This window comes from Charadrius vociferus, unplaced genomic scaffold, assembly GCF_000708025.1.
Source record: "Charadrius vociferus isolate BGI_N301 unplaced genomic scaffold, ASM70802v2 scaffold259, whole genome shotgun sequence".
In the NCBI taxonomy this organism is placed as follows: Eukaryota; Metazoa; Chordata; class Aves; order Charadriiformes; family Charadriidae; genus Charadrius; species Charadrius vociferus.
The window spans coordinates 1,426,634-1,438,706 of NW_009661368.1; the positions used below are offsets into that span (position 1 = coordinate 1,426,634).

At 40.1% G+C, this 12,073-nt stretch overlaps 1 protein-coding gene across 1 annotated transcript in view; it reads right to left on the reverse strand.

Moving 5' to 3' along the window:
• Positions 1 to 3,163: 3,163 nt before the first annotated feature.
• The window catches only part of ZFP64 (ZFP64 zinc finger protein), an 18,674-nt gene continuing 9,764 nt past the window's right edge, over positions 3,164 to 12,073 (reverse strand). Inside the window, exons 2-6 of the mRNA XM_009893494.1 lie at positions 11,613 to 11,885; positions 10,059 to 10,220; positions 8,996 to 9,058; positions 8,150 to 8,401; positions 3,164 to 4,257 (exon numbers count right to left, since the gene is read on the reverse strand). Coding sequence (XP_009891796.1) covers positions 3,164 to 4,257; positions 8,150 to 8,401; positions 8,996 to 9,058; positions 10,059 to 10,220; positions 11,613 to 11,885 — 1,844 coding nt within the window. The remainder of the gene's footprint in view (positions 4,258 to 8,149; positions 8,402 to 8,995; positions 9,059 to 10,058; positions 10,221 to 11,612; positions 11,886 to 12,073) is intronic.

Consider the following 12,073-nt stretch of genomic DNA (forward strand, 5'->3'; position numbering starts at 1 on the left):
CTTTTATCTTCAGAGTACCCTTTGCAGTAACCTGCAGCCACCAGCTCTAACCCCAGAGCAGCACATTGCCACCAACAGTCCCACTGCCCAGGCACAAGTTTCTTTTCCAGCTGGAACACTGGGAAAGCTCCATCACTGAGGACCCCCGACATGCAACCTCCTCAGTTGGGATACTTAAAGTTTGTACCCACATGGTTTGTAGAAATTAAAATGTGATTATCCTCGAGATCACCAGCTGTCACAAAATCAACCAGCAGGAAGTACTGGGAAGATGGCGTGTGAGCAAGCAGACAGGGAGGCAGACTTACAGTGACAAAACCAAATACGTGAGGCCTGATCAGTTTAGGTTCTTTTGTCTTACAATAAAGGGGAAATACATAATAACTGCTAGTGAAACCTAGATCACCAATGGACTAGTTACTCCTACTCAAAGACCTAGCACAGGTTTTGAAAGCTGACAGCGTAATCTGCTATCACCACTTGTGTCACTCAGTATTAGAATCTGGCAAAAAAAGGAGCTGGAAGAAATCTCCTGCTTGACCCATCTCTGGTTTGATCTTGGTTATAGTGATTACCGTCTACTTTGCTAGACTGGTGTAACTGTGGAGCAATGCTGTTAACCGGACCACGGAGATGACCTGAAGGAGCACCCCTGCCTCTGCAGGTCAAACAGGCTTGAACTTCAACCGCGTGGAAGTTCCCCGGGGTTCGCTCCCCTGCCGCTGCATTGCCCATCAGCACAGGCCACAGCCTGGGCAGCTCAGCTCCTGGGGAGGCGTCTCCTCCTCCCCTGCAGCGCCAGTGCTGCACATGGTCCAGAACCACTGTAAGCTGGGTGAAAAATGTGTATTTACTGTTACAGGACTGAAAGTGCCCCATCTTTCACTACTGTTTACAATAACTATTGGCCCAGTGCCCAGAAACACTGTACGCAGCCTGATGGTATAGATCATGCACATATGTACATGTACATTTGGAGATGGGTTAGAAAAGAAGAATTGCTACTATGCCGCACATTTTAATTCAAAGATAACAAAGTGATCTGTGCTGCTCCAGTGATCATCTGCAACCCAGATATCAGGGACCACATACAATAAGATCATGCACTTACCTGTGATGCCTTTATCTTCCAAGTGCTTTTTAAGTAGTGTCAACACAGTTGAAATACAATGATCAGGTCTGTGCTATAGGCACAACAATGAAACATGACCGGAGAACCGTGAAACAGCAATGCTAGCGTTAAAATTCAAAGTATCTAGGCTTTCAATTTACTGTTCTAAATGAATGTTCTGCAGTGATCTAATGTAGTAAAGACCTCCCACCTGCTTCTAATTTATATAAAAACAGATGTGCTTAATGACTCAGAACTGGATCTTGTCAGCTCCTTAAATCACCTATCCGTAGGGAAGACATAATTAACAGGTGACAGACCTGTATCACTAGAAAAGTTGGAGAACAAGTGTAGGAAATAATAAACCCTGAAATACAACTGTCAGTGAGCTTAGAACTTTTGCTTCATATTTCAACACAGCATGGGGGTAGGAAACAAGTCTTTAATAATGCCTTTTTAATTAAACATTTATGAAGTTTCTCCCTCTAACTGGAGTGTGGTCTTTTCTGATATCTACAAGTGTCAGGCACACTGTCAGACAGTTCAAATTGAAACCCAGATTTTAAACCCAAGATTATTTGGAGGGGGTTTTTGTTGTAAAAAACCATTAATTTAGAATCAAGGATTAGGAAGGCAGAAGAGATAGGATCTTCAAAAACACGATTTCCCATAAATAATGAAGACAGTGATACTGGAGCATTCAAGTTTAAACAACCCTTATTTCAACAACAAAAAAAAAAGTCACATTTTCGAGACCAACCTCTACAACTGTACTTGTGAGTTATGATTGCATTTTCCTACTTGTCATTGTAAAGCAGCCTAGAATTCATTCATGAGAGAAATGTGCATCATGTAATGATAAATTACTATCTCATTGTGATCCAATCTGAATTTATGCTAGAGTTTCAGACCTTGGACTTTTCAGGCCCCAATTATATAATCTTTGTAAATTTTCCAAGCATGTTTGTAGCACATAAAGCAATCACTCAATGTCTCCCACTAGCAAATACTGTGAAATTTAATTTGACTTTGATTCCCCAAGAGGGAATCTCACAGCTAGTTTTGATAACAGTCTCTTTTCAGTCTTCATGTATGTTAACAATTGTCCTTGGGATGCTGTCTCTCTGTGAAATGATCTCTGTTTTTGCAGATGCAGGCACCTACAGATATGTCTCTTTTCCCAAGTTGAGAGTCTGTTCTTTAACTAGATAGTTTGGTAGTGAAGACATTACTGGCTACCACCACAAGAATAGGCGTATAATATTGCATAGTTTCAAATACAGCCTAGAATTCATTCATTAGAGAAATGTGCATCATGTAATGATAAATTACTATCTCATTGTGATCCAATCTGAATTTATGCTAGAGTTTCAGACCTTGGACTTTTCAAACAGAATGGATTCTATCTTTTCTTTTTCCCCCCTTTAACTTGAAAGGAACAGAGCCAAAATGTAATGCACTTTTACCATCCGTGCAACTACAAATAGGCAGCATCAAAATAAAAACAAAATTTAAGTAGCGTTTGTAAAAAATATATTTGCAGTTGTTTCATTGTTTAAAACACAGGCACCTCTGACAGAGATGTCTGTGTCATATATATAATTTGAAATAATATTCTTGCTAACAAAAGTTAGTTATTACTGATGGACGGACAAAATTCTTTTGTTTTCTAAAAACGATCACCTGGTCATCTGCACAAGCATTTCCAGATTTAGTACCAGGTGCTAGCAACTTCTACAGATATTAAGGAACAGACCCCTTTAGGGCTGCAGACCCAAGAGTAGACATTTCTTCCAAATCAACAATCAGCCAGGTGCAGTTAATGCATACATAGCATGTAATTGAAACAGACTTCACTTAAAATATACTTCAGAATGGCTTGGACTACTACCTTTTCATGTGTGCATGAAAGAACGAGTCTGCTGGGAAGGTGAGGCTTTCTTATTTTAGCCAGCACAATAAGAGAATCATATACTGGGAAGCTTGGTGAAAGTATCAACAGTTGCTTTGATGCTCAGATTTTATACAGAACACAGCCTCCGATTTCAATAGTCACATAAATATACAATCCTCTTCTTCACATACAAGATGTATGTTTCCATATACAGACAAGTAAAACGTATGAGTGGAAGCAGGAATCAGAGTTTGATGTAAAGCGCTTCCGTCGCTTTGGTCATGGGTTGTGAGAAGAACTGCTGGTTGGGCCACAGGCCCTGCTTCGCTTTGAGATATGGGAGGTGGAGGTGGTGCCAGCAAACTGACTTGGCCCAGCAGCTGCAGGCGGCTGTTGGCTGAGAGGTCTTCCTGATTCTGGCTAATTAATGTAGGAGGCACAACATTCACTGATGCAGCCTGAACGATACTGTTAGTCTGAGGGACCTGGTGACCCACAATGATCTTGACCCTTCCCTCATTGTATGGAGAAACCTGAGCAGCCTGAAGTGGGACTTGGAGGTGGCTGACAGTAATCGGGGCACTGGTCTGCCGACTGGGATCCATCTGGAGCTGTAGAACAGCCAGTTCGTTATTTTTAGATCCATTATACATACTGTGCTGCTTCTTATGACTCCTAAGAGAATCTTCTCGCACAAAGGAAGCGTCACACAGGTCACACTTAAATGCTTTCTTGGCATCCAATTTGGCAACTTGCCTGGAGCCACCTTGCTTTGGCCTATCTCCTTCCTTCTTCTCCATACTTTGCTTCTTGGCCTTGACTTTGTCGCCATGAGCTTTCCTCACGTGAGTTGTCAGGTTGCTCCGCTGCTTGGTATCAAAGCTGCAGAACTCACACTTGAAAGGACGATCTTTGCAGTGAATTCGCTCATGCACTTTCAGAGCTGCCTTGTTGGAGCAAGAGTAGTTGCACTCCGAGCACTTCACTGGCTGTTCAGGCTGATGAGTTCTTATGTGGTGCCGAAGGCTTGTTTTGTTTCCACACTGAAACTCACACTCTGGACACTTGAGAGTATTTTCCATGCTGTGCTTGATACGAATGTGCGATTTCAAATTTCCTTTCATGGCACACCGGACCTCACAGAACTCACATTTGTAAGGTTTCTCACCGGAATGCACACGCATGTGCCTCTTCAAGTCTGAGTTGATTTTAAATTTAGCAGGACACATCTGACATTGGAAAGGAGCATCTCCTGTCAACAAAAACCACAGTTCAAATTACAGATGAGATACCAAGATCCATTGGACAGACCAATGCTACAATGAACTATGTACAGCTGACTTGGTCTAAATACCTGTAACATATTTTCAAGATGTAGAGAACTTTAATGGCACAGTACTTACTACCTGGTCTGGCGTATTTGTGTGCAAGCCCCCCAAGAGCTTGCCTGCCCACATCTGTTGCTTTTTCATGTCTGCATCTTAGATATTCTCCATTTTTAGTTCACTTTCTGTATAAAACTGTTCGGTGTGCCCCAGAGAAGAGACTGAAGTTTCTCATTTATCCCTTTCTAGCAACAGTGTATCTCAACTAGTGTTTAAAATTAATAAACACTGGAAATTTAACAGCTGCTATATTTTTGAAGTCAAAGAAAACAACATAAACACATCCATATTTTTGGTTTACACTACAAGATTTACAGGGAGGCTTGCAGGTTAACTGTAAGCCTAGGTAAATGGTAGGCTACTGCAGCAACAGCACCAGCTTTACTGCTCAACTATATAGTCGAGTTAAGTGAGCTGATGAGAAAAACTGATTACTTTTTTGGCCTGGCTGATGCGGTGCAGCACAAATACTATTGCTGGCACAGTAAGACAGTGGAAATTCTTGTCCAGAACACAGGCAGAGGTAGGGACAAAAGTCCATACCTAGGTCAGTGTAAGGTGACTGCACAACCACAGCATTACTACAGTGACAGGACAGGAGAGAGAAATAAAAAAAAAAAAAAAAGAAAAAAAAAAAGAAGGATCACAGCTACATAAATGCAACTGGAAAAGACAAATGTGAGACTAATGAAACACACATGCAAGTCTGTGACTCTAGGGAAATGCGCTTACACAGAGAAGTAACATTAAACTTTTGTTTTCCTGGCATTACAGCAATCAAGAAAGACATATTTGACCCATGTAGCACACTTAATAATGTTCCACAGATCACTTCAAGAAAATCTAATATCAGTTTGTATTCATGCAAGGAGGTACACAAAATATTCATAAGTCTGTGGTGGTCTTGGTTTTGTTTTTTATTTGTTTTGTTTTGTCTTTTTGGGGTGGGGTGGGGTGTGGGTGTTTGATTTTTTTTTTTTGAGAGCAAGGTTGATCCAGACACCTAACAATGTAGTTGAAAGTCAGGTCAAATTCTTAACTGATAAGGCATGAAAAATGAACACACTCATCTGCAAGATCTCTGTAAGCCTATTTATGTCTGACTACCTACATGAATAACCATTTGAATTGGCTGGATCTAAATCACTATTTTGCCTTTTTTTTTTTTTTTTTATTTGCAGACTTGTGTCACAATATGCACGATCAAATTAATCTGTAGCTCTGCTGAGTCCATAATCAATTCCAGGATAAAGACCAGTGACTTTGTTCTGAAGCCATTAAAAAAAACATCCAAAGCAAACCTATCAACCCAACTAAATAACTGTTCACATTCTTTCTTTAATCTAAATATATAGTTCTCTAAAGTGCCTGAGCATGAAGACTTTAGGTAGGTATCATTTTGAAAAAAGTGGAAGAATTGTGTTATTAGGTTCTTAGACACCCTTGGTGGGAGAAGGAAAGAGAGTGTACTTAGTTCAGCAAGCATTTATCTTCTTTAATAATCAAACTGCAAATGGCTGATTTATTTTATAAGTTAATATTTTATAGAGTTTGTGATAGCTGTATAATTTTGCATAATTTGCTTATCCAGCTACATACGTCATAGGTTTAGCTGCATATTTTTCAAATCAAGTTGTGGCCTACTGTGCTAATCCATGTATCTGTTTAATAATTGATATACATGGTGTATTATCTATATTAAACAGATTTTATTAATGAAGATGCACGGTTTATTCATCTAGTTTATTTTACAGTCTCAGCAGCACACTCAGCTACTGAATTTTTATCTACTTGGCACAGTACGTATTTCAATGACTTAATTTTCACATGCAGGGTAGCACCATATATGAAAAAGAATTAGTAATTTTACTGAATATAGCAAAGTATGTTTATTCTGTTTATTAAACGAGTGGTCCATTACTTATATTTCTTTACATTTCTGTCCATACATAATTCACACTGACAGAACAGAGCTTAAAAAACAAGAGTGTCTGATCCTGCAGTTATTAATTGTAAGAGCAGTTTTACTCAAATTAACAGGAAACTGATCTTTAGATGACTAGTTCAACAAGTAATGCTATGTAGATGATCTCACGCTGAGCAATGTAGATCGCACTCACCTTCTAGACAACTGATTTAATTCCAGTAAGCAATATATTCTACATACCTTACACTTTTCCCCTAAAATTGGCTGTGTGCGTAACAGCTTTGTAACCTAACAAGGATGAAAGGATTACTTTCAAAACACTTGTGCCTCCTTTCAGCGAATCAAAAGAAGTCCTTTTATGAAAGAAGATTTATTGTGGAGAAATGAAGAGGCAAAACTACAGCCTTGAATTTTAGCATAATTCAATTGCTTAAGATACAACAGACTGATCTGCTAAAAATAAAGAAGGTAGTATAAAAACCCTTCCCAACTCTTGCAAAATTTAATGCCACAAAAATCTAACTACTGGAAATACAGGAGAACCATAATCATTCATAGGTTCTCCCACAGCCAAATTCAGAGCATACCTGGCCACATACATAAATGCACAAGTATGCATGATCTTACATGACATGGGGAAAATGCAACACCGTATCCTCTGACTAGTGTGGTTACTAACAGATACCTTCTCACGATAACCCATACTATTTTGACTGACCATCACACCTTCTCATATAGCAACAGAAAGAAAGAAACTTGTAAAACAACTGCCTGACAGTCCTGCCTGTTCCATGACAGCAGATTTGTGAAGTATAAAAGATTCTTTTTCCGCTACAGACAGATTGGTTTAACCCTCCCCTCCTTCACAATGCACAAGGGATTTATTTCTTTTATCTACTCAAAATAAATCCCATCTTGCACACATCTGAACTAATGTTGTTTAGTACTTGAATTCAGAATCAGATGTAGGATAGGTTCAAAGCTAATCTAGTAATCACTGAACCATAACCACCTTGCAGCTAAAATTCACAGAACTAATCAAATGTATAAAAGACAACACAGAAACCAATCCAGTACCCGGGATTAGGTGAAAAACAACATACAAAGACAACTGTACAAAGACAGCTGTACAGCAGTATCTTTACAGCAAATCTGTTCTAGGAACAATCTATAAAAGAGAAATCTGATTAAAAGGAAACTTAGGGAAATAATGCAAATATAAAATGATACAGTGTTTATAAGACTGGAGGTTAAAGACTTCTATCCACAGACCAAAAATGATATGGGCAGAATGTAGTTCTGGCTGCTAGTATTTCACCATTAATGTCCATCAGTCTGCACATGGAAGGTGCCACAAAGAAAGGTCAAAAAAAGATGTAACTTGCTAATTTACTGATGGCAAGGAAAATTAAATTATGCAGCTGAGGTTTGCACTGATATAACTAGTTCAATTGTAAAATAATTTCAGTGCTTCTAATATAGTGGACCAGATCTGAGAGACAGAGACAGGAACCTAGATGCTCTTAATCAATCAATCAATAAATTAGATCTTTCAATTCTACTGGTTTAAGAACATCTAATAGGCAGTTTCAAAATCAATTTAGAAGAAAATCTACCAAGAGTCAGATCTGTCTTGATTGCTTCCAGGTTTTTTTAGTAGAGCTGTATTGCCCTACTAGATTCTATGCCCAAGAATTTCACAGAAGCTGGATGCCTGGGTGCTTTTAGGAATTCGGATAGGCCCTTTCTGGCATCTTGACACCAGTATATCTTTTAAAGTTTTCCCAATGACCTTCAAACATTGACAGATCTGAATTTTAGTATAAACTTACCTGTGTGGGATCTGAGATGCACAGTTAGCTGGCTAGAGTTGCGGCTTGCATAAGGACAGATCTGGCATTTAAAAGGACGCTCATTGGAGTGAATGCGCTGGTGCTTGTTGAGACTGCTGCTGTCAGCAGCTGCATAGTCACAGTGTTTACATTTGTAAGGCTTCACCCCAGTATGAGAACGCATATGCATCTTCAGCTTATCTTTACGACTAAAACATTTGTTACAAACTTCACATTTATGGGGCTTGTCTCCTGAAACAAACACAAGAGCATCAGGAATTTTTGCACCATAAGGATGTTGTTGCAATAAAAAAAAAATAATGCACTAAACACTTACTAGAAATGGGTCTAGTTTTCAGAAGTTGGACACTGGATTTCAGCAGCCATCCTATCAGCTAAGGACTCTTCTAAGCTCCAGGAGGCTGCACGTACAAGTGCAACAATTTTAGAAGACTCTTTGGAGCTTCCTCCCTTTATAACTTTGAAATTGTGGTTTGGGGGGAAGGGAGGTAAAATGTTGGAATCACCGTTTCCTATGAAGAACAAACCAGGTTTATGCACCACCACCACACTGTACCCTGATAAACACAGTGCCTGCACCTTGGAAATTTAATTGTGCCTTAAATAGATGCACAGTGTTCATGTTTCATTGCTGTGAGCGGTACTGCCCATAGTAGGACATGGATTATCCAAAAAGGGCAATTCTCCAGGCACAGAGAACTACAGACGTACATGTACATTCTATCTAATTTATCTATACATACATTATTTTCTAGGAAAATACCGTTTGGCAAAAAGCCAAAAGGAGGAAACCAACCAAAAATAAAATACAGCAACTACATAAACCTGTGTGTGTTCGCAGATGACGTTCCATATCCTTCATACCATAGGAAGTCTTGAACTGGCAACCTGAAAATGGTAAGATTAAGATCATTAAATTCAAGGAAAATCTAACAAAATAATAAAAATATACCACCATATTCTGGGCATTATGTTTCTTTTCAGGAACATTTTCTTTAAAATTCAGTATTAACAGAAAATGAATTCCCCACCTTGTTTACTCAAAGCTACTTAAAATAGTGACCAGTTTACGAACTTCAGTTTTCTAATGCTTCCTCTAGAAAGCAATTCTCTACACTACCATTTTCTGTAAGCTTTGAAAACCAGTTCTCTGGAATCTCTGCCCAGGATTTGAGATGCTTTTTACGGTACATAGGGGATGCTGAGGGAACTAATTAATTCCACATATGACTTCAAGTTAGCACAATTGGGAACTTGGGTAACAGCTCACCATTCAGGAACTTTGTCCAAGTGGAAAGCGCTACAGTTTTAGAGCACAGAGATGAACACTAGGCATTTGAAATGTGCCTTCCAAATCAAGGCAAGCTTGCAAAATGAGACTGTAATTTCTGCTACCATTAATATGATTACTCATCTACATGGCTGTCTCTGCACACATTTTCTGCATATTGCATGTTTTTTACTCATTAAAGTCTCCAAATACTTTGGTTCAATCCATCTTTATAAAAATATTAACTGACCAAAGAAAAAACATATAATGCAAAATGCACGTATAATATTTCTCATGTACAACAATAGCAGTTAGCAAAATGGTAACAACTCTGCTCTTACATTGCTGCAGTAAGTTTGCGCATAGACATTGGCCTATGTCCACACCTGCAGCATCGCCAGAGTATACCACAGTATAGGACCAACGTCCAAGTTCGTGAAATCAACAGCAAAACTGGTACTGGTACCAATGGTAGTACATCACACCCTTATTAAGTAGGCTGCATTCCAGGTTTTGCACGCCCTAACTGCTTAAGACAGACATAGCTACCACGCATATCACTATATGAAACCTATCAATTTTTGAATGGAAAGGAAGAAGGTATAGTCCGCATCTCACCTGGATAGCAGCAGCTTAGTTTCTTCTGTGTAAGTGAGGAATTGGATTTTCTTGAACGTGCTTTTGGTGGTGTAGAGACGACAGCAGCAGCTGGAGGCTCACTGCTCTCACTGGGCAGGTACGTTTGATAGCCATGCTCAAAAACAAACTCTGGTGCAGAAACTAAACACATAAGATAGTTTAATTTGAGAACATTAACTTCTCCAATCAGAAAAAGCTAATTATTTCCTGGTTTCATTAATTAATTCTCTATTCTGTTTTTTCCAGCAAAATTTCTGCTCCTGGCTTCCTATTCACCTGGGGGAGGGAGATAGGAGAAAGGCTTCTTCCTCCCTTGCTATTGTGATATAAATATTAGTGAAAACTCTGTCAAGACCTGAGGAGCCACGATGAACTGAGTACAACTCTACACAGGCCCACTTGTCTCCCTCTGAGTCCTATCTGACTGCACTGTTCAGTTTCTTCAGAAGTTCATTTTTTTTCTGATGCCTGTGTCCAGGTCTTACATTAATAAAGGTATATCTGTTTTTCAACACTGGCTGTCCTACAGCCCAAAGGAGAAAAAACTCGAATTATTTATATAGCAAATGTTGTCAAAAAGGCATCATGTAAACAATTTTTTAAAATTGTTAAAAAAGCTCAGCCTCTTTCAACTGTACTGTTTTTAGCTTGTTACTCACAAGAATAACAGGTGAAACTATCTCAGCCAAAGTAGCAGCTTTTAAATCAATTAAGCAACGCTATACCCCAAAAGGGCACACGGATTTAACTGCCCTCATTTTAAAGATGAGTAAATGTGAAGCAGAAAAGTGACTCACCCAAACCCCACACCAAGTTAAGGGATTATAATAAAAAGATTCCTGGAAGTGAGCCCTGAATTCAGTTTGTTTCACTGCTCTTCCTGTTTCTCTGCCCTAATCTGTCTATCCAAATTAAAGTCAAATAATTTGGATTTTAGTAAAGTCCCAGACCAAAATAAAATAAAACAAAACTATATATAGAAGGGCAAACCTTCACACACGGAACAAAATTCTAGTTTTATTTAAGTGTCTGCAGGATCAGGACCTCACTTGAGCCTTCGCACAGGCAGAAATTTTGAGTAATATTTTTCCTGCCAATTAGTTGTGGGAGCAATGTTAGGGAATGCAGTGTTCTCACATAAAAAGGCCTGGATTGGCGCCTGACAGCAATTCTGTGTCTGTTTTTCATCAAGGGCACTCTTAAAAAATAAAATGCATAGTAATTGGCTTATTTTTCATAAGTATTGACAATTTTAATTAGTTTGCACAAGTTGGTTATACAACACATTAGACCTGAGCAATTCTCTCAGTGAAGTTGCTAATGGAGATGCAAGTACCTGCCGTCATACCAAAACCAAGAAGGCGGCACACCACTGCTTTTTTTCCTTCCTTTGCTTGCAGGTATGTGACGACTAATGCGAAAACTGTTATTTTAGCTTAGCCTGGTGGGGACACACAAGCAGAGGGCTGCGTAACGTTGCCACTTTGCATGAGTCGAGCACTTTTGAGCTCTTGGGATGTAACACCAAAATACCTGTAATGGTTTGGGTCTCCGAAGCGATGGTCCTGGTCGTGGTTTGAGCCTGTGTCGATGGCACTGTCTCTTCCGACACAAACTGGACCGTACTGGTGGCCCCGGCCGTCGCACTAGTGAGCTGGCAACCGCTTTGCTTGTGCCCGACGAAGGCATCGAGGTTATTGAACTGCTGCTTGCAGATGCCGCAAATGTGGATGTCGGGGGTGAGCTCCACCAGCACGGTGGTGCCGCCGGGAACTGCGGAAACAGGCGCGGGGTCAAGAGCTCGTCCTGAGGGAACGCAAACGGCTCAGGCCGCGCAAAGTGACACACGGACATCCCGCTGACCGAACGCGGGGGAGCCCCTCTGGGAGCCCCTTCGGGCCTAGAGCTGCGGGGGTCCATTAGGGCGCTGCGGGACCCCCCGGGGCCGGGCCGCGGGGCTGAACGGGCCGCCCGTGCCCCCGGGCACGCTTCCC